Source organism: Microcaecilia unicolor, chromosome 4, assembly GCF_901765095.1.
Source record: "Microcaecilia unicolor chromosome 4, aMicUni1.1, whole genome shotgun sequence".
In the NCBI taxonomy this organism is placed as follows: domain Eukaryota; kingdom Metazoa; phylum Chordata; class Amphibia; order Gymnophiona; family Siphonopidae; genus Microcaecilia; species Microcaecilia unicolor.
Window position 1 is genome coordinate 64,999,694 of NC_044034.1, and position 23,748 is coordinate 65,023,441.

The 23,748-nt window shown below is 44.1% G+C and overlaps 1 protein-coding gene across 1 annotated transcript; it reads left to right on the forward strand.

The window, feature by feature from the left end:
• The first annotated feature begins 8,408 nt into the window (after positions 1-8,408).
• Positions 8,409-20,431, forward strand: SAP18 (Sin3A associated protein 18). Its single transcript, XM_030200300.1, has 4 exons — positions 8,409-8,558; positions 14,489-14,598; positions 17,292-17,414; positions 19,229-20,431. Exons 1-4 carry the CDS (start codon positions 8,466-8,468, stop codon positions 19,383-19,385), a joined length of 483 nt encoding a protein of 160 aa, XP_030056160.1. The 5' UTR covers positions 8,409-8,465; the 3' UTR covers positions 19,386-20,431.
• The last annotated feature ends 3,317 nt before the right edge of the window (positions 20,432-23,748 follow it).

Consider the following 23,748-nt stretch of genomic DNA (forward strand, 5'->3'; position numbering starts at 1 on the left):
GAGTAGCTCCGTATCTCTGACCTTCTTTTGATGACTAACATAAGCCATAATCTCTCCCCTGAGTACTGCCTTAGCAGTATCCCAATATAGGATAGGATTAGCCTCATGAGCAGCATTTGTTTCTTTAAATATCTGATATTTCAGTGAGATAAAGTCTAGAAATTGTCCATCCCCATAGAGACGAACAGGAAACTTCCACTGATAGTGTCTTGAAGATGCCCTGGGAAACTCCAAGCAAGCAGATACCAAAACATGGTCTGAGATTTTAATAGGTCCAATCTCCGCTGTTTGTATTATTGTAATCAAGCAATGAGAAATTAAAATATAATCAATCTTGGACATGGTGGTGTGCGCCTGAGACAAGTGAGTATAGTCCCTTTCTTCTAGATGCGAGGTGCATCAAACATCCACCAAGTCTAGGACCTCACTCAGCATTGGAATGCCCCGGTATTCACGGCAGAAGCCTCTCCCTGTCCCATTAAATCTATTTAACCTTCATTAAAATCCCCGCCTACCAGCAAAGGGACCCCATCAAAGCTTTGGAGATGATGATTAAGAAGCTGCTTGTAGAAGGCTTTACTGTATGCATTTGGTGCATAAACATTACAAAGGAGCAGTGGTTGGTTCAATAGTTACATGTACCAACAAAAAATGCCCAGCATCATCATGGATAATTTTATGAGTAACAAACTGGATCCCTTTCTGAACTAATATAATAACACCAGCCTTTTTGGTCCATGCCGGAGATTAAAAATAAGAACCAACCCACCAACGACATAGCTTTTGATACTCCTTAGCATCTAAATGTGTTTCTTGGAGGAAGGCGATGGACACCTTCTGTTGGCTTAATGCTTGAAGTATTTTCTGATTCTTAATTGGTGAAGAGACTTCCCACATTCCAGGTCACTATTTGAAAGAGCATTACATAATAGTATTATACAGATCATACAAAAAGTTCATAACCATTCTTAGAGGGTGTTAAGGGCATCCCAGCCAGTACCCCCACCACCCCAACCATACTGTCTTTCCCAACCATACTGTCTGTACTCCCATTCAAGAATCTAGTTCCCTGCTTACTTCCAACCTCCCAGTCCTCCCAATCCAAACCCCTTCTACCCTAACCCTTCTTCCCTCCCCTCCTCCCTCAACCCCTCCCCTCTCCTAAAGGGCACCATTAGGTTCACGACCTTCGTACCCCCAACTGCAGACCTCATTTTATGGAGTAAAATTGAAAAAAATCTAATGGCTTCCAGTCTCCCTCCCAGCCAAGTACAACAGCACGGACAGCAGAGATTCAGCCTGTGAAACTTAATACAAAAAAAACAAATCCAAAAGCCACACTGATTATACTCCCCCCAGCCTCAGAACCACAGCCTGAAAAGTCCCAGGCTTAATACTGAGAGTCTCAAGAGTCATTTGGATGTGCTCGGCCTATCTTGTTCCAGCTGATCCACATAAGCTTGTGCCACTTCAACAGTATCATAATGGTGGAAAGTACCGTTATGATGGATTCACAGCTTAGCAGATACAACAAACTAAAACGAACTTGCAACTTGTGTAAACAGCTACAAAGAGGGAAAAATTGTTTACACTGAAGAGAGACTTTGGGAGAATAGTCTTGAAAACACAAGATCTTATGTCCTTCGTATTCCAAGGTTTTTCCGCTTCGCAAAGCAGAAAATATCTCCATCTTATGATGATAATGAAGCAATCTAAGAATGACTGTCCTGAGGTGATCCGTAACTGATCTTTTGGGACCCAGACAATGTGCTTGCTCTATATGCAGAGGGCCAGCTGTACTTTGATGTTGCAAGAATCTCGGGTACCAAGCTTGCAAAAAAAACGCTCACTTCTGTATCATGTACCGATTCCGGTAATCCAACCAGTCTCAGATTGTTCCTGTGAGACCAATTTTCCAAGTTATCAACCTTGCTTTCCGAGGAAGCAAACTTTTCTAGAAAACACTTGATTTCCAATGAAGATTCTTGGGTCAAAGTTTTCACCTCACTGACTCTCTGTTGAACCTCCTGAAGATCTTTGGTGAAAGTAGCAAACTGATGTTCCATGCCATCCAATTTATCAATAATTTGTTGCAACTGTGTTCCCATGGCCTGTTCCACAGCCTGGTGAACCTCTGTAACTATCACTGATGCCCAAGTGGATCCTACTGTAGGTGAGGGGGGGCAATTTTCTCTGTTATCGTTAGGCCTCCACCATGGTTCTTCTCTGCGTCTTTCTTGGAAACACGGGCTGCCATAGAGATACATTCAAATAGCTGCTGTCTGAATTACTCAGGGCTCCATATATACAGAGGGGCTGATGCAGAAAGACACACGGTAGAGCCAGCTCAGCGCATGGCTTCTACCATGAAATTAACTCCAAAACAATTCTGTGGCCATGCAGTAACCAATAAGCATGCAAATTATAGCCATCTTAAAATTACAAAATGAAACAAGACAGAGGGAATCAACAGCACAGTCAACTGAAGCACTTCAAAAAGAAGAACAGTGGGCCTCAAGAAGCAAACTTTATTACAGACCCAACATGGGGTGTGTTTCGACAATATGCCTGCATCAGGGGTCTATTGTAAAAAAACATAGACAGACAAATACATTTAAAATCATATCTACTATAATAAAACTCACCTTCAACGTTCTGAGGACACTGACGTCAGTGAAGCCAAGCCCTGACTTCTTTCAAAAAGGTTCGAAGGTTCGTGGTGGTGAAGCCACCAAAACCGCTCCGGGCCCTGCCCTCGAGGGCGGAGCAATGGCAGAACAACGAACGGGTTGGCAGGGAGGGAGGCGGGGGGTGGGTGGGAAATCGCTCTGGGCCCCGCCCTCGCGTCAAACGTCATGATGTTGGGGGCGGAGCAATGGCAGAACAACGAAGGGGTTGGCCAGGGAGGGAGGGGGGGTGTTGGTGACGAAAACCTTGCTAGCGCCCGTTTCATTTGCTCTGAAACGGGCCTCTTTTACTAGTGTACAATAAAAACGCCAGCTCATTGCAAAATGTCACCTGTCCTTTCAGTGCATGAGCGGTGATTGGCTCGTGCACTAACAGGTAGGATGACATAAAAAAAAATCGAACTGTGAGCAAGAAAAGTATTCTGCATCAGCTCTCCTTGACACAATACCCTGCCAAACTGCTCCTCCCAACCTGATCCTTCTTCCCTTGACTGAAAACATTCTCTGGTGTCTAGTGGTCCACTTCTTCCAACGCCACCATCTTGAAATATGGTGGCACCTAACTCCACGCAGTGCTGGATCAGATGCCAAATATAGGAATTTTCCGTTATTTGGTAGTCTCTGTCCATTCTACTTAATAAGGAAAACATTCCCTTAAATGGCAGATCAACCCTGCTCAGTGCATCCTATCTTTCAAGATGGTGATGCTGGAGACAGGCATGACTGGGCTTCACTCATACCTCTTTTAAGATATGCTTTAGTAGAGGGGCTTGGGAGAGGCATCGGGGAAGGAGGGTGCACTAGAGACCAGGGAGCAGTGGGGGAGTAGACTAGTGGCTAGTGCAGCAGACTGTGATTCTGGTGAACTAGGTTCAATTTCCACTGCAGCTCCTTGTGACTCTGGGCAAGTCACCTAACCCTCCATTGCCCCAGGTACAAATAAGCACCTGTATATATACAACGTAAACCACTTTGAATGTAGTTGCAAAAAAAAACAGAAAAATGGTATATTAAGTCCCTTTCCCTTTCTCCTTTATTTATATTTGAGGTTGGGGCAGGTGGAAGGAGCAGTGGGAGTACACTGGACACCAGGGAAAGGTGTTTTTTTTGTTCTTACAGATGGGGTTGGGGGGGTGGAGGAAGGGATGGGGGTGTGTGCGAGAAACCAGGGATTTTTTTTTTTTTACAGAGTCAGTTTTTTTTTATATTGGGGAGAGGGAGGGTGGTTGTATTGGGTCAGGGGGTATTGGATGTAGAAAGCGTTTGGGTCAGGCTACAGTGCCTTGGATCTGGTAAAACATTTCTTGCGTTGTGCGCGCATCAGAAATTACTGTGTTTTTTTCTGTGCATTGCAGTAGAATGCTTAATGGCCTAATTTAGCATAATTTAAAAACACTGTGTGGCCATGTCTTCTGCATGAGAACACTTGCGCTCGACTCCTGTCTGCATTGCTCAACCAACAATGCCCCATGGTAACTGCACAATTAGGCTTGAAGTAGCTTACAGCATCAGCCCTAAAGTGCCATGCGGTTTCAATGGAAAATGCTTGCACTATGAGGCCAGTGGGGATGTATGGGTCCCAGCACCTAAAGATGGGAGGAGGAGCTCAGCCAGTCTCTGCAAGGAAAAGAAAAAAAGGCAGAGAGTGTAGCAGGGTTGAAGCAGTATGGGTGACAGAAAACAAACAATGTGGGTGTGTGGTTGACGGAATAATAAGGCTAGAGAGGAGTTCTTGCGATGGGAGAGAACGATGTTAAGGCCAAAGGTTGGGGGGGGGGATTGAAGGGAGATGGAAGGAGAGAAACGTTGGACCAAACCGGGGTGGGCAGGTACAGTCTGAGCCAACTGGGGTATAAGTATTCACAGGCAGGAGGCAACATGCCGGCCTGAAAGCAGACTTTTCCAGTGCGTGAAATTCCAGTGCGTGAAATTTTATTGGCTGCCTGCCTGTGATGCCACCCCCTGAAAGCAGCCACCTGAGGCCTCCACCTCAGTTGGCCTAATTATAGAGCCACCCCAGGAAAATCTTTTGCTATTGTTTTGGGTGGCTTCAGCACAAATAATGGTCTAGATAGGCTCATACCATCTCCTGTTCTCATGACCTAACCACCTTCCAGCACATCTCTCTCCCTCCCAACTCTCCAGACCAACCCAGCAGAGTAACACTTCTTTACTGGATCCAGCACCCTTCCCTCTCCCTCTCCACAGTTTTCCTACCTTGCCTCCGTAGCGGCACCACAGAGATTGAAGCAGGGCTGCCTCAGAGCCTCGGCCTTCCCTAGATCATAACCCCCCCTACTGTCCTCTTAAGTAACTTCCTGTTTCCGCGAGGGCAGGTGGAAACAAAGTTACAGAGGAGGGTGGGGTATGCTCCAGGAATGGCTGAGGCTCTGAGGCAGTTCTGCCGTCTGTCTTGCTTCAATCACTGTGGTGCTGCTACGGAGGCAAAGTGGAAGGACCGCGGGGAGAGAGAAGGGGAGACACCTGCATTGGGTGCATCCGTGGACAGTCGGGGGCAGGGGTGCAGTGCATGGACATACAGGCACCTGGCTGGCCACCATTGTTGGGGGGGGGGGGGTTCTCAGACAGGAATGCGGGGGCCTGGGCTCACGAGGCCCCCTGTAACTACGCCACTGGGTAAAACTAGGGCAAAAGCCCTTGGCTCCCTGGCCAGAGAGCCCCAAGCCTGTCATAAGCTGAAGAAGGTGCAGCTTGGTAGTAAGCTTTGGTGTCCCCCTCCATGTCTAACACCAGCTCTGGCAGGATGTATGTTTCAAATCTGACATATTCTAATCACAAAATAGAAAAATAGAATTATTTTTTCTACCTTTTGTTGTCTGGTCATTTTATTTTTCAAATCATGTTGATCTCAGGCTCTGGTTTCTGTTTCTCTTAACTGGATCACCAAGTTCTGTCCATTTGGATTTTTTCTCTCTCCATGTCCACTATCCATCTTCTTCCATCTATGTGCCTATTTCCCTCTGTCCCTATGTTTCACTGTCCAGTTTCTCCTCTCTCTTCCTCCTCCATGCCAATGTTTTTCTCTTTTCTGACCCCACTCCATCCAGCTTCTCTCCCTCTCACTCCCCCCCCCCCCCCTTCCAGCATCTGGCTTGCTTGCCTGATTGTTCCTCCTACCTCCTATGGGTTCAGTATTTGATCCTCTCTTCCTTCATCCCTTGAATTTGGCATCTCTCTTTCCCTTCCTTTCCCTCCCCCTCCTATAGGTTCAGCACCTGTCTCCCTTCCCTCCAGTCCCCCTTCCTCCCAGGGTCCAGCACTTGTCTCCCTTCCTTCCAGCCAGCCCCCTTCTCCTCACACAAGTCCAGCACACATCTCCATTTCCCTGCAGCCCTCCTCCTCTCACTCCAGCACACCTCTCACTTCCCTACAGCCCCTCTTCTCTCAGATAGTCCAGCACACCTCTTCATTCTCTTCAGCCCCGTTCCTCCCAGGTAGTCCAGCACACCTCTTCCTTCCCTGCAGCTTCCCTCCTCCCAGAAAGTTCAGCACACCATTCCCTGCAGCTCCTTTCCTCACAGATAGTCCAGCACATCCCTTCCTTCCTGGCAGCCCCCCTCCTCCCAGAAAGTCCAGCACACCATTCTCTGCAGCCCCTTTCCTCCCAGGGAGTCCAGCACACCTCTCCCTTCTCTGCAGCCCCCTCCTCCCAGAAAGTCCAGCACACCTCTCCCTTCCCTGCAGCCCCCTCCTCCCAGAAAGTCCAGCACAGCTCTCCATTTCCTGCAGACACCCTCTTCCCAGAAAGTCCAGCACACCATTCCCTGCTGCCCCTCTCCTCCCAGAAGGTTCGGCACACCATTCCCTTCAGCTCTTTTCCTCACAGATAGTCCAGCACATCTCTCCCTTCCCTGCAGCCCCCATCCTCCCATAAGTCCAGCACATCTCTGCCATCCCCAAATCCAGCATCACTTGCTACCTTCCCTCCCGCATATCCAGAATCGCTGCCACTTCCTTCTCCTTCCCCTGCTACTGCTGCAGTACTTGCAGCTTACATTTTCGGGCCATCTGTGATTCACACAGGCAGGGCTGCTGAGAGACTGGGTCGGGCCGGGCCCCAGCCCCCGAGGTAGTCGCCGCCGTCGCCACCGCCCCGCCGCAGTCCCCACCCGCCCCCCTCTGGGCCAGGCCCCCTGCATTGAAATCACAGCACCTCACCTATCACCTCCGTGACTGAAAGTGCAGCAGCGCGGCAGATCGGATTCACCTCCCTTTGGGCCTTCCTATGTCCTGCCCTCACGGAAGTTACATCAGACAAGGGCAGGACACAGGGAGGGAAGGCCCGAAGGGATACAAGTGCAATAAATAAATAAATAAATAGGTGAGCGTCAGGGAGACAGGAAGGTGACAGAGCAATACAATTTACAAAGCAATACAATTTTATGCTTTATAATGTACTAGTAAAAAAGCCCCGTTTCTGATGCAAATGAAACGGGGGCTAGCAATGTTTTCTTCTGTGTGCATATGGGAGTGTGTGTGTCCCTGCCCTCTGGCCTCTCTCCCCTCCCCCCTCTGAGTCCTTCACTGTTACAGAGCCAGCGATTTGATTGATTTGATTTCGTGCTCTGCTGTTTTCCTTCACTGACTGTGTTACAGAGAGGGCGGGGCAGACACTCATAGGGAAACCGGATATCTCGCCCCCTTCACACTTCCGGCTGGAGGCTTCATAGAACGTTTGTGTTGCCTTTTATATAGAGAGATTTTAAATAATAGTAATAAAACCATCAAGTGCATTTTTATAATATACCTCTGCAATCCACAAAACAAAAGGAGCAAGTACGCACATGCCATCTTTTTCTTTTGATATAGGCACATGAAAAAAAAAAGATTTTATAAATGCTCCCAAGTTTCAACTTAATTCATGTTATGGGATATAAATAAATAAATAAATGATATCAACTCAAATGTTGAGCAACTGACTCTCATAACATGATGTCTGTTTTAGTGGCCCCCTTACCAGGAAAAAAAATCTCTGCATGATTATAACAGTCCTAGGTGTCCCTATAACCAGCCCCCCCTCCTCCAAAACATTTCTATAGCGCTACTAGACACACGCAGCGCTGTACACATTATATGCAGGTACCTTTCTGAACCCTTACGCCAAGCCCCCTCCCTGCCCGTCTTCAAGTCTTTGCTTAAAGCCCACCTCTTCAATGCTGCGTTCGGCACCTAACCCTTACCGTTCAGTGAATCCAGACTGCCCCAATTTGACTGCCCCTATCGGACCGACCGTTCACTTGTCTATTAGATTGTAAGCTCTTTGAGCAGGGACTGTCTCTCTTTGTTAAATTGTACAGCGCTGCGTAACCCTAGTAGCGCTCTAGAAATGTTAAGTAGTAGTAGTAGTAGTAGTACTTTCTCTGTCCCTAGAAGGCTCACAATCTAAGTTAACACACTAATTACGATTTATAAACAAATTACTTCTCTACTTATGAACAGTTATTCTGTTATTATACTTCCTCTGTGTACATTCGTATACTGCACAAAGCGGCATGCTTTAAAAACATAAGTGAGATTAAATATTACTAACAGTAAAGAACGACAACGTGGATGCAGCAGCTCATAACTTTGCTTGCTTTGTTTTGAGTGGACGGCGATGACGGCTGAGGGGAAGGAGAAACAAATTGATCTAATTGGCATCAACGTTTTGACGGTTTATCCAACCTCCTTGCCAACAACAACGGTGACGGTCAGTCTCGCGCGACACCGCGTGCGTGCGTGCGTAGGAGTCGGAGAACTGTGAACTGAAGTGCATCCATGGCTGCCGCGCGGGGGAAGATGGCGGTGGAATCCCGTGTTACCCAGGAGGAGATTAAGAAGGAGCCAGAGAAGCCCATAGACAGAGAAAAGGTACAGGGGGGAGAATGGGGGTTGGATATGCTACTACTTACATTGGCCGATAGGTTGCTCTGGGCCTCGGGTAACGTTCTATAGAGTACTCGGCTTACAATGCCTGTTGTCATCTTTCTTGGAGGGGGATTTGAAATCAGTTTTTACGAAAATACTCGTTTTTCTCTACAAAAGTAATTGTTAAGCGACATATACACAAACGGGCTGTTGCGAAGGATGCTTGAGTTTGAAGTGGATTAAATTCAACATTTCAGCTGCTGAATGGTTAGCAAATAATGTGATGGGATTGAATGTTTATTTATCTAGAGGAGCGTTTGCTTTGGCCTGGTACAAGCTACCAGCATAATATGACTGCAGTATAGTCACGACATAAAATTCAAAATTTGTTAACATAACACCAGTGGCGTTCCTAGGGGGGCTGACACCCGGGGCGGATCGCTGATGCGCCCCCCCCCCCCCGGTGCAGTGCGACCCCCCCTGATGAAAGGACACCCCGGTGAAAGAACCCCCCCCCCCCCGGGTGCACACCATTGGGGGCGGTGCCGCGCGCCGGTCAGCTTCGTTCGTTTCCATGCTCCCTCTGCCCCGGAACAGGTTACTTCCTGTTCCGGGGCAGAGGGAGCATGGAAACGAACGAAGCTGACCAGCGCGTACCCCCTGCAGCGGCGTGCACCCGGGGCGGACCGCCCCCACTGCCCCCCCCCCCCCTGGTACGCCACTGCATAACACTCGTGTAGATTTCTCATATATACGTGTATGTTACACACACTCATACTCACACTCTCTCAAGTTCACATTCAGGACCACTCGCCTCACTCATCCGTTCCAGTTTGCCTGCAGTTGACCTTGGGAGTGGATCTATGATCTGGAATAGTGATCTGAGACACACAGTAGTCACAGCTTATGCAAACTCGACTGTTTATTTCTTCTAATTCTGCAACAGGCAGTACTTCAAACATTTTATTTTGCAGTCCAAGTAGAATATAAACTCAAACTGAGATCTAAACCGTCTGGTGTTCCCCAGGGGAGCACCTATACCACTTCTCCTGTCAGGTATATTTATAGGGATACCTTATTGGCACCAAATATGTACATATATACAGTTCACCTGTCCATGCCTATCCTGCAGGACAGTGCTAGTCTTAGTGGCTGTTCTCCTTTTCTCTGTACAAGCTCTAAACTCTGCAGGCTCAGATTTTCCTTTGGTCTGACCGTCTGCCAGTGGTGATCCCTCTCTGGATCCACCCTGTACTTGGGACCGAGCTCTCCCTGGCTCCAATTCCCGGCTCCAGGTCTGGGTCTATTCTCTACCCACCCATAGCACATACAGTCTCCTGGCTGCCACTTTCAGGAGCTTCAACTCTTCTTTACATCCAAAGGTCACACTCCTCACTCAGGATTCACCTTTTCTGCCTCCTAGTCTTTTGGCAGGGGACCATCAGGCAACCAAAGACTCCCTCATGGGCATAATTTGAACACTGGTATCCACTTTGTAACTGCTCCCCCCTTGTCATTCTCCATAAGGGCAAGACTCGTTTCCTCTGCATTCTATTCAAAACCACTCCCCATGGGCTGGGCCTCCTTCCACCCAGGGGCATCCTACCCCCGGGCTCTAGAAGAATCTATCACTAGTAATACCTATTCCATAGGGGTATTACACTTCCCCTCCCCCCCCCCCCAGTTAGAAAAATCCTTTACCTTCAAGGGATACTGCTCAAGGTTTTGTTCTCCCTTCCCTTTGGAGTAACCCAAACCCCACACAACATTATTTAGCTTTATTTATCACATAACATCACTTCAGCATCTTTTCCTTGATCACTTCTCCCAGTGATCTATATCTTCACATAACCCTTGTTATGGAACCACTTTATCCATATCAACATTTTTCACATTACTTATATAGTACAAGTAAATTTACCATTTACGAGGCTGATCCAAGATGGCGTCGCGATAGGACGTGGGTAACACACTCGAAAGGGAAAGTTACCTGTTTAACTTGTGCTTCGTTTACTATTCCTAAAAGGAAGGGGAAAGTTAGAGGGGGTTTCTCCCTACCCTCGACAGACCCCAACTGGCGGCAGCTTCCGATTACGGACTTTATTGTCCAAACAACAACTCAGGGCGTTCCACTGCCCAAAGCAGAGAGGAGCTCGGACTTGGAGGGTGAAATATCACTCAGCCCCAGAAGTCCTAGGCAGGCTCGTGAGGTGGGAAGCAGCGCCGGGGGAAGTCCCGCCCAGCAGCCAGAGCGCGAAGCTGTGCAGCGAGGAGAGGAGAACTCCGGCGATTTGGAAGTGCCTCAACTTGAGATAACTCTGGAAGAGCCGAGCCTTACCTCTACTCCCAGGATCAGTAGTGGAATCAATCCTGATTAAAAATCTGCTGTACAGCAAATGGCTGAAGTGCAGCTAGTTCCAGTGCCCCAACTACTGCCCCTGGAGAAACCAACATCGGTGACGCTGGAATCCCTATGGAGGGCAATGGAAACATTGCATAAGGTATGCCTTAACTTTGTTATAACTTCTAATGCGAACATTGCTAAAACTGATTGTATTCAATCTGAATTAGCCTCATAAGGGACAAATTTGAAACAATTGGAACATTCTGTAAATCAGCTAAAAGAACAAGAGACTAAATTATTCCAGAACGCAGACCTCGTACACAGAAAAATCGAAAACTTAGAGAATGGGGCAAGAAATTTAAATTTGAGAATTTTGAACTTTCCTTTTCTTAAATTTACCCCATTAAGAGACTTATTTTTAAGTTTATTAAAGAAGTTTTTAATTACTCTGAAGATAATCTTCCCTCAATACAAAAATTATATATGTTGCCTAATCGTGGTTTAAAATCAAAGGAAACAGCTCATGAGTCTTTGGATGTTTCTGCTCAATTGGAACAGTCACAGGAAGAAGTTGAATATAGATCTACTTTTTTGGTGTCCTTTGTTTTTCTTATGGATAAAGAGGCATTATTGAGACAATATTTTCGACAAAGTTCCTCAATGGTATATATGGGGGAGAAGATTCAGGTATTCCCGGATGTGTCCAGGACTACGCAAGAAAGGAGGAAGAAATTTCTGCTTTTAAGACGAGAGAAAATACAATTGGGGGCTAAATTTCAGTTACAATTTCCTTGCAAATGTGTTATGTTTTTTGAGAATAAGACATACCATTTTTTTAATCCAATACGGCTTAGATCTTTTTTGAATGCGAGAGTTCCAAAACCCCCTTAGGAATCTAACCTAGGACTTTGAATTAGGAAGTTGTAACACTCTTGACGCTTTGTTTTCCATTGATATCTCTCTATATAAAAGGCAACACCAACGTTCTATGAAGCCTCCAGACGGAAGTGTGAAGGGGGAGAGATATCCGGTTTCCCCATGAGTGTCTGCCCCGCCCTCTCTGTAACACAGTCAGTGAAGGAAAACAGCAGAGCAGGAAATCAAATCACTGGCTCTGTAACAGTGAAGGAGGAGGGGAGAGAGGCCAGAGGGCAGGGACACACACACTCCCACATGCCCACAGAAGAAAACATTGCTAGCCCCCTTTTCATTTGCATCAGAAACGGGGCTTTTTTACTAGTTTCTTTATAATATATCCTTATCCTCTATATAAGGTTTATATGATATCAGCCTCCCACATTTGAGGACTATGTATAAAAGAAACTTTTTCTTGATTTATGGAAATTTCCATAATGTTATGTATATTTCTTTGAAAATTTTAAATATTTCTTGACAAAGTTTGACTTTGGGAATATAAATTGAAAATTATATAAATAAAGATTAAAAGAAAATTACCATTTACCCCACACTCCCAATTTTTTTCCATCAGACATTGGACATGTTATCAATGATTTTTTGTTTCTTCAATCAGGATCTCTTCCTACAGAGAGACCCTTCAACTTTTCCCACAATCTTCTCCTTCAGGGAGATTTCTCTTTCATATGGGTCAGTTTTCCTCCAACCTCTTTACTACTAAGCTGGATTCTGTTTATCATCTTACCCCCTTCTCCCACCATTTTCCCAAACAGTTGAGAATACTTTATTTTAACAGCAATACAAACTTGTATTTACCACATCATATTCCTGAACGTATTGCCTCTTATGTCCGCCACACCTCCCCCCTCCCCCCATTCACATGACTGACTCACCTCCCTCCAGGATCGGGGTCCACCCCAACATTCACTTTTTACCCAAACATTTGTAGTCTAGTGGTTAGTTCAGCAAACTTTGATCCTGGGGAACCGGGTTTGATTTTCACTGCAACTCCTTGTGACTCTGGGCAAGTCACTTAACCCTCCATTGCTCCAGGTACAAAATAAGTACCTGTCTATAATATGTAAACCACTTTGAGTGTAGTTGCAAAAACCACAGAAAGGCGGTATATCAAATCCCATTACCTTTCCCTTCTTTTTGTCAACCGTTATTTTTCTTCTGCTTTGTTTTTTTTTTTTACACATATTTGATCTTCGCACCTTAACATTTTTTCCATTATAACTAGGGCCCATTGCCCAACCATTTACTTTTAGCTGTATACTTTATTTATTTTAACACATAACCCATCATTTTTTCAACAGTTAACCAGCGCAGTCTTTCCTGAAACTGAGTCCTACTCAGCAGTTTGTCAGCTGTATCAATTTGGATCATGTCGCTATGCAGCAGTCTAGAAGTACTGCAGACCTGTATCTGAAAGTGGGAATCTGTAATTTCCACTTCTGTTTCGATAGACCGTCCCAGTCCTATTCCTTATATTTAGGTTAATATGCTGACAGACATAGGCATCCCTGGGTCCAACCAAACGGTTCGGGTACGGTCCCATCTGCTGATGGATAGCATTTTTTTAATCCAAATCTCTCTCCATACCTCCACGACACTCATAACTAGCAAGGGGTTATAGGGTTATCCCAACCCCCACATATACCAGACCAGCTGCTTCAAATAGATGTCCACCCTGCTCACTCGGGGGAGTCTGTGGCCTTTAGCTTTGCCCGTTTCTATCCAGGGCTCCTGTAACATCTTTGGCATCGGGTTTTCTAACCAATGCCCAGACAATTGATTGGCCGGCAATGCGACTGCCCAGTATCCTCCAACAGATATTGGGCCAAGGTCTAGACTGCTTAAGAGGCGTTCGACCTCGGAGCTCAGGACTGTCCACTCCATGGCCATCACTCCAGGACCACTAGATTCAAAATCTCCCTTGGTAAGACACAGGTATTCAAGCATAGTGATCGGCTTCGAAAGACCAGTCTCGGAGTCAATCAGTATTCTCCACAAAACCTTTGGCTCCGCACTTTCAGCAGCTTTATCCACGTTTGATTTATTGGGCTGATTTCCCAGAGGGATCTTGTCCCCTGAGTTCACCACCACTACTTCTGATGACACTCCTAATGGGGCCAGAAAAGACTGCTTCATACATGCAGACAAGCTGTGTGTATAATAACCATCTACAACCTCCAATAAATTGCCACAGTAGTGCCTGTTATGCTTCTTGCAACAGCTCACAGCAGCCCCAGCCAGGCATTAACGAAAGGTGCAGACCTCCCATTAGGTTTTCCACGGTAAAGGTAAGGACTGCTTTTGTGCATGGGGTCGGAAAACGGCTGTGCATCTGCCTTGCATGCACATTATAATAATTAGCTCATTATAATACCTTTTAGATCATTTGCATTCTGTTTTCATTAGCTGCTACCGTGACAGGAAAATGGCTCGGAGAACCCTTTTGTGCATGTCTCGTTTTACTACTTGCTTGCTAGACTGGCTAGAACTGTTTTTAAAACCACGTTGCTGGCTCGTTAGGTTTAGTGCATCTGGCCCTTTGTTCTGTATAGGGGTTTTTGATATATATGGTAGTGACTTATGGTGCATGATACTTTTGTCTGGAAAAATAGCTACTAAACGGTTAAAGCTTTTCTCTTGATTTGTTTTTGCATAGACATGTCCACTTTTGCTGAGGGTGTTCACAACCAATAATGGAAGGCACCATCGAATGGATGAGTTTGCTAGAGGAAATGTTCCGTCTAGTGAGTTGCAGATCTATACCTGGTGAGTGTTTTTTAAACCAGAGACGCTCAACATTTCATTTTCAAAATTTGCTTCTGAACTGTAAATAAAAATCTGTTCATTTTGCCAGTATTGCTCCTGTGAAGGTGCATGGTTTAAAATAATTCTTGTGCTGCAGTATTTTAAGGGAATGAAAGACGGTGAAAAAAAATACTTGAGTTAGCTGTGCAGGATGAATGTTGTAAGTGCGACCAGTGAATAAAGAATTACTTGTTAATCCTTTGGTATTAAGGACAGTGAGTCTTTTTTGGGTGTTAACATGTATGGCCATGGTAAGATGTGTCAATATAACTTTTGTTTACCAGCTGCTTATACACTGGGGCAAGAGAGAGGAGGTTTGCTGATATTTTGTTTAGTACTATAATGGTACTGACTTACGGAAAAATGTTAAATAATTGTAACAGAAATAGATTACCTTTTTTTTTTTTTAAAGAAAAAGGTGAGAATTGTGAATTTAGGGAGCGCAGCACAAGGCAGTGGCTATTAGAAAATGATGGATATATTTTGCGGGGAACATGAAGAAGCTGAAATAGCAACATAGAAAAGTCCAAAGTGGTACATTCACTGCTCAGCTGAGATTCTACAATTTTTGGCAGATGCACTTTTCAAGTCCCATAGGCAACTCAACATTAGCTCCTTTATTTACTGTGTCTTAAACCTTTTCTCAAAATCTGTTACATTGATAATCATGAGGTGGTTCAGAGGAAGGTGACAAAATGGTATAGGGCTTGTACCAAAAGACATATGAGAAGAGAGTTGAAGACCTGAATATGTATACTCTACAGCAGGGGTGGGCTTCCTCGGTCCTCAAGGGTCGCAACCCATGGATCTCGTGCATATTCATTGGGGAAATCTGAAAATCCAACTGGGTTGTGGCACTTGAGGACACCTACCCCAGTCAGGTTTTCAGGACATCCACAATGAATAGCATGGGATAAACAGATCTTTATGTGGAAAAAGGATGGAAGGGGATAAGAGAGACCGACTGGGTGAATGAAGGTTGTTGAGGGGGTATGAGAGGCAGATAGACTAGGTGAAGGCTGTGGGAATAGGGTATGAGAGAAAAACTGAAGGGGACCCAGGCTATGGTGATAGGCAAACTTCACCTACCTGGAGGGTGACAGCGTGCTTTGGGAAGGGAGACTATTAACTTTGCAGTCTGTTAACAGAGGCACCTTAGGGGTCCTGTTACTAAGCAGTGGTAAAAAGTGGCTTGTGGGAGTGTGGGTGCATTTTTCTTTTTTGGAGCATTCTGAGCCTTTTTTTTTTTTACTGTGGCTGGGGAAAAAAAGACAATTTTTTAATGGGCTGGGAAATGGGTGTGCACTAAAAGCAAAACTAGAGTGTGCATTTTTATGGCCTGAGCCGTTACTGCTACCCATTGACTTAGTGGTAAAGGCTCACATGCTACCTGTACGGTAACCATGCAGCGTGCACCAACATGGCCGTGCTGCCAATTACCGCTGGGAATGCCCCTGCAGTGGAAAATAGAAAGTTTTCTACTGTGGGTATCAGCTCGTCCCAACTTTGAAATTACCGACAGGTTGGCGCGCTACCCCAGCGGTAGTACTGATTTGGCACACGCTACCCACGCGTTGGCCCTACCGCTGCTTTGTAAAAGGGCCCCTTAATGAACCGATTTACTAAAGTTTCTTAGCCCACAGGCATAAAATAAGGAACTACTGCTAATCTGTGAGGGATTCCAACCCCCCCCCCCCCCCCCCCCCCAAAAAAAAAAATTAACTGGGGCCAATTTTAGGAGAGTTGGAAAGAAGCGAGAAAGGTCTTAGACATTTGCTGCTAGATTAATGAAAATTTGTCAAGGCCTTTTGTAAACTCTCTACCTCCTTGGCTTACATTAAGAGAAGATCTTCAAGGCCTGGTGTGCTCCCTCAAAACTGCATTTTTGGTGGTAATTTGCTCTGCCAGCACTCTCATGCAGGGATCCTTATTTGTCTTTTTTGGAGGACTCTGTATTATTTCATATGGTACCCTCCTTTCTGCCAAGAATAGTCTCCCTCTTCCACGTCAGGTGATTTCTTTACCCCGACTGCTGGGCTAGATCACAAGCTATTTAAGCTAGACATGCACAGAGTTTTGTTTAGGTATCTAGTAGCAACTAATGATTTAAGGAGGTGAGATCAATTGTGTTTTTTCATAAGCTGCACGAAGAGAAGGTGGCCTCTAAGACCTCTATTGCCCTCCAAATTAAGCAGATCATTGAGGTGGCCTGTATTTTGGCTCAAATTTGGTTCCTGTGGTCATCAGGGTTCATTCTGCTGAGTCATAGTTACTTCAGACAATATTTCTGGGGCAGCAACTTTGGCCTCTCTGATTTCCTTTGTGAAGCATTATAAATTGGATATCTGGGCTATTGACTAGCTTCATGCTGCACCTCGTGTTATGCTGGTGATGTCACTGGAAACTGTTCTTTTCTCTAACCTCATCCGGGCATATAACCCATTGGTATGAACTGGTCTAGCAGGACTCATGGAAGGGAAATAAATATGTAAGACTAACTTTTTGTCATCACACTGCTATTGCAAGGTCCCTGTTAGTGATTTTTTTTTTTTTGGGGGGGGGGGGGAGAGCACCTTACCCCACCCTACAAAAACGCATGACATAAAACAAAAATAACATGCTCTGATTTTACTTTCTCTCCCCCCACCCCCCAGGATGGATGCAACATTAAAAGAGTTGACTAGTTTAGTGAAGGAAGTGTATCCAGAAGCTCGGAAGAAAGGAACACATTTTAACTTTGCAATTGTTTTTCCGGATAACAAATTTCCTGCTTACAGGTAAATAAATAGCCTAACTTCAAGAAGGTATTTGCTTAGATGATATTAAGCTGTAAGATCAAGTATAAACACAGAAAACGTTATAGTTACATTTGCAGGGTTAACTGACAATTAAGAATGTATAGTAATAGCATGGGTTGAAGTAGTGGAGATTTTCTTTTGCTGGAATAGGCCGAGGTTTAAATTAATCGCCAGGCAGTCTTGCTTATCTTTTTCTGAACGTTACAGATAATTAGAACATGCTTTTTCCTTCCTTGCTGCTGTATTTTTAGAGGAGAACCAGTGTTGAGGTGTGATGAGCCTTTTGTGCCCAACTGCTCGATCTATTTCTCCTTAAGGCAGGGGCGTAGCTATCATGGGGCCACGGGGGCATGGGCCCCCGTAGATTTGGCCCTGAACCCCCCCTTCCTGCCACCAACCCTCCCCGCTGCCGTCGCATACCTTTGCTGGCGGGGGACCAGGTTCTCTCGGCCGCGCAGGGTTGCTTGCTGTATAATCTGATCAAGTTTCTGTGCGTGTGTCTCACGTCGCAGGATGTCAGACGCATGCACAGAAACAGATTCAAACTCGATCAGATCATTCAGCAACACCGCGTGGCCGAGAAGAGAACTTCGGCTGGCGGGGGTTGGGGTCCCCCGCCAGCAAAGGTACGCAGCGGGAGAGGGTTGGCGTCAGGAAGGGGGGGTCGAGAGGGTTGCGGCGGCCCCGGGGGGGGGGGCTAAAATGTGCCCCCTCACCTTGGGCTCTGGACCCCCCTCCCATCGAAGTCTGGCTACGCCCCTGCCTTAAGGGGCCCTTTTACTAAGCTGCGCTAGTAAATGGGCTTAGTGTATCCTAATGCGGGACTTCCGCATGCTAAGTCCATTTCTAGTGCAGCAGTAAAATTTGGCCTTTTTTAATTATATCTTTTTCTGGCTGTGTGCCAATGTGTTAGTATTAGCACATGGTCACTGAAAAAAAAATTAACGCAGGAGCACTTACAGACTCCTATTTAGGAGGTGCCAAGGGCTCCTGGATTAAGCTAGTGTTATTCAGGTAGCATGTGGTAATTGTCAGTGGGCTAGCTGAATAACACTTCACGCCTATTCTCAGCCCTGTCAATACCCTTCTCCCCCTCCCCCCCCCCAAAAAAAAACCACGTGGGGGAAATACTAAAGCAAAACACTTTACCACATCCTGTGTTAAGCTATTTTTCCCATATGAAGCGCACATTAGCGCTTAATTCAGTTTAGTAAAACATTTTTTCAAAACTGTGTCTAGGCATTATCATTATTTAGCATTTCTGTAGTGCTTATGTAGCACTGAACACTCTGTAGGTAATATAAAATAGACTATCCCTTCTCCTTCATGGAGCTTACAATCGTGACGATAGACAAAATTATTTCTAGTAATTACTTTAGCTATAGCAGTAAAAACATGAATGGTTGGAATAACTGAGGTGAATAATATTTCATTACATAGAACTAACATGGCAAAGTCTAATTTCAGAAGTTGAACTGCAGGGTTGTACATTAATTGATGTCATACAAGTTGGGCATTCAGAATGCAAATCTAAAAAGTGATCTGATGGGCTGATCAGACAATTAGAAGGCATTTTTCAGTTTCAACTCCTGAGATATGTATGTTTTGTAATGTGCAGTATGAATAAAAGCAATTATTTTAACTAATGAACTGAGAAGATATGGTCCTGTGTTAAGTGTATTGGTAAAACACCCTTTTTAAAATATGTGTGGCTATTCAAAAGTATTTCGGAAGTTGAGTGATGAATATTGTAAAGGAAGATAAAGCAAACTGTGTTCTTTTTATAAACCCAGATTGAAGGAGATTGGCAGTACAGTGTCAGGAAGAAAGGGTTCAGATGATTCCATGACCCTGAGTTCACAGAAGTTTCAAATTGGAGATTACTTGGATATAGCAATAACTCCTCCAAACCGAGCCCCACCTCCTTTGGGACGTATGAGACCTTATTAAGACAAAACATTACTTGACAGTGGTGTTTTCTATCTAATACAGTCAATAATGAGAAGGTGATATGTATACAAAAATGTTCTAAAAATTCTTATTGTGCCACTTTATGGGTGTACAGGTTACAATAGTTTTCATTGCATAGTTAGACATTTGTGCCATACCAAGTAATGCAAGTCTTTAGAGAAAGCACATTGCACTGTTTTGCTATGTGTCTTTGAATTATTTTATCCTCAGTGGTGCATTATGTCAATTTAAATAGTGCACTATAGTTCCAAAACATGGGAAAGTGGTAGACAGGCACTTTTCTCCAATACTGTAATTCTTGGGGAAAGGTTGCCATTCGTGAATTTTTTTTCTTACTGCAGCTAACCTTTCCAACCCCATCAAACTCTGCAGAATAAAATGTGGCCTACATTTGAATTACAAAGGAACACTTTAATTTTAAGCTTTTAAAATGGCTTAGAAGTTGCTTACGCTGTAAAAATGTTGCCATGAAATTAGTTCTCTGCAGCTTGTTTATGTACAAACTATGAAGTATAATGTAATAGGCATGTGCAGAATTGATTGAAAATATTCCTCTTTTGTTGTAATATGTTTTGTTATACTACAAGCAGCAGCTTTTTTTTTTTTTTTGGGGGGGGGGGGGGGGTGTCTTTATTAAATTTGTCATGCATGTACAAAATGTTATAGTTGAAATATTGTGTAAATTAAATCTTGCTGAGGTATAGAAAAAAAAAGAAGTATTTGATCATGTTTGTTAATTTCATTCCCTCTTGACACTGAGTATCCCAAGGCTTAAGAGAAGTCTGTTGCAAAATTGTAAGTAAAGTTACTGTAAATTAGTAGATCTCACCTGCATCTTGGAGGCACACACGGAGGTGGCTTCAGGATAGCCACAGTAAGTATGAGAGACTTGCATGCATTGAGTCTCTACTGTACATGGATATCTATTCTGGAAAGCCGACCAGGTGTTCAGAACCACTGCTGTAAATGAGTATTACCAAAGTAGTTTGGGATTTTGGAGATGTTAATTTTTATATGCCTATTATTTCCGGAGATGGGAAGATGGTAGAACGAGAGGACATGAAATGAGATTGAAGGGGGGCAGACTCAAGAAAAATGTCAGGAAGTATTTTTTCACGGAGAGAGTAGTGGATGCTTGGAATGCCCTCCCGCGGGAGGTGGTGGAAATGGTAACGGAATTCAAACATGCATGGGATAAGCATAAAGGAATCCTGAGCAGAAGGAATGGATCCTCAGGAGCTTAGTCAAGATCGGGAGGCGGGGATAGTGCTGGGCAGACTTATACGGTCTGTGCCAGAGCCGGTGGTGGGAAGCGGGACTGGTGGTTGGGAGGCAGGGATAGTGCTGGGCAGACTTATACGGTCTGTGCCGGGGCTGGTGGTTGGGAGGCGGGGATAGTGCTGGGCAGACTTATACGGTCTGTGCCCTGAAGAGCACAGGTACAAATCAAAGTAGGGTATACACAAAAAGTAGCACATATGAGTTATCTTGTTGGGCAGACTGGATGGACCATGCAGGTCTATTTCTGCCGTCATCTACTATGTTACTATATATGCCTATTATAAAAATGAAGTTCACAGTCTAGATATAATTAAATCACTATATTAAACAGCAGTTAATTTTTCTAAATTGACATGATGGCTGTTTGTTTCATGGAAATTTCTTATAACAAAAAGCTGTAAACAGTCATTTTTTTTTATAGTGTGGTATTGTGCTCATGGGAGCATTGCATTTTCTTTTCCAACAATAAGTAGGATGAATTGGCTAAAGCACTGGGGGTAATGTCCAGCAGTACTGACACACATACCTGAGCTCAGAAAGACCAATTAAGGGTTTTGGCCTTTTTTTTTTTTTGTTTTAATGTGACTTTCTCATGTGTTGTCCTATCTGGCTTCATTTATATTTAGATAACCTTATGTTAATATTTATTGAGCCAAGCCTACTGTCCCTACCAGGGGCCAGTCTGGGTCATAATTACCCAGCAGCTCCAAAAAAAGATAGATCTAGTTCTCATGACTCATGTCCATGGTTGATCAGGGGCTTTCTGAATGCTACCTCGCTACTAATTTTTATGGACTTGTCTTCCAGGAGCGTGTGTAGAACTCTTGAATTCTGCTGTTAGCTACCTTGAGACCACAGCCTAAGACAACAAATTCCACAACTTTATACTGTTCTGCATGAAAAATCTTGTCTGCTTGGTTTTTAGGCTGCTGCCATTAGTTTCCCAGACATCTGGCACAGTGACCTGTCAGGCTTCTGGAGCTGTGGGGCTCTTCTCCAGTTCTTAGATGGAACTAGCAAGTAACAGTTAATTTGCTATTAAAAAAAAAAAGTACAAGGAAGAAAAAGGATTGCAGAAGCTTAGGTCACCTTTAAAATAAAACTTGGACTAATGACTTGGCTTACTGCTTCACTAGTCTTAAAAAACCTCTGATATTTAATTGTACAATTTTTGTTCTTTATTCCATAAAATCCACATTCAAACTCTCTTCCAAGTACTGATCTAGAGTAATGCTGCTACACTCAGTATGGCTGGTTTCACCCTGGCTTATCAGGAGCTTTTTTATTATGCAGCACTCTCGGTACCTTAAAAAATATATTCAGCAAATTATTCACAGCTATGCTTACTTGACTGCAAGCTTAAAGTTATAGTATTTCTCACATCAACCGGACTGTAGATAATTCTTGGCATATAATCTTACAAATATACATTTTCAAAATGGCAGCTAGGTTTTGAAAGGATGTCCTTTTTAGGGTAGTGCTGCATAATAAAAACGCCCCTGATAAAAGCCAGAGTGAAATAGCTGTGCTGTAGAGCATAACAGTATTACGCCAGATAAGTACCTAGGAGAGTTTGTATAGAGATGGACTTTATGGAAAAAAATTGTGAAATTAAATATCAAAGCTTTTTTTTTTTTTTTTTTAGGACTGGTGAAGCAGTAAGGGGAGTCATTAATCCAAGTTTTACTTTAGATGTGACCTGAGCCACTGAAGTCCTTTTTCCTCCTTGTACTTCTTTTTATAGCAAATGAACTATTACTTGCAAGTTCCATCTAGTGATAGTTTCAGAGGCGCAAGTAAAGCTAGTCAATATAGTCGTGTAACATTTTTTTCAGTTCCATTGGGCTGAGTTGTGTTCTTAGATTGATAAATTGAGTTGCAAATAAACAAAAGGTTATAGTGTTTAATCTTCTATTTAGTCTGTGTTGATGCAGTCCTCAGTTTTACTTTGCATTTCTTCCATTTTCTACACCTTGTAACCAACTGTCATTTCTTGTGATCTGAGCTGGGTTTGTCTATATTTAACCCTCCTTCCAGCCAACAATATCAGAACCAGAAAATGCAAAAGTGAACTACACTTTACAAGCAGAAATGTTATTTTTAATTACATAACTATTTTTAAGATTCTACTGAAACCAAAGTTCATTAAACTTCCAGAACACACTCTTACAGGAATACAAAATACAGTCATTTGCTTTTCAGTACTAAAAGCCTTTTTATCTGAAAAAAGTCTTTATTCTCACACTGCTCTTAACCTGCTGCCTTTAGGCTTGTGTGATGCCAACTGGTGACACCTGCTTTGCTGCATCCAAGCCACTGAATAGTTTCTGATCCATAGAGACTTAGGCCTGTAATGCCACTTAGTAAAGTTTGCCCAAGTAGAATCCAACACCAAAATCATGCCTTAGTCTAGTAGAGGAGGTACAAAGTAACTTAGATCTTAAGCCCACCAGGGGCTGAGAAAGTACCTACATATGTGTAGAGCGCTGCTTACACTGAGTAGTGCTATAGTAGGAGACCTCTGCTATCGCAGTTGTTGGTGGAAAAGAAAACTATAATGCCTAACAACCAAGGCAAAAGTCCCAAGAGGTCAAACACCAAAACTATCACCTCACTGCTACACCCAGCATCCCCAGACCAGCCAGCCTTTGGAAGTACAGGCCTACTGAATGCAAGATCAGCTACTTAAGCAATCTTTAGTGATCCATAGTCATCTGACAGAATCTAGACATTTTAGGAATAACAAACCTAGCTAGATGAAGGGGTTTACCACTGTCTATAGTAACAGGTTTCAACATCTACTTTCAACTAAGAGTAAAGAAAGTGAGAGGAGGGGTAGCAGGCCTTACTTGGGTCACAACCCAACTGTGTAGAATCACCATCCCCTATCTAAATGTATCAGAATCCCTTTTAATGCACCTAGCAGAGATGAGACCAATTTGGCTGCTCATACTCGCCTTGTAAACAGCACATCATGGGATAAATTCTCACATAACCATTTGAGAATTTATCCTCTACTAGACTTGTACTTACATTTGGACACAAAGTGCCAATTCTATAA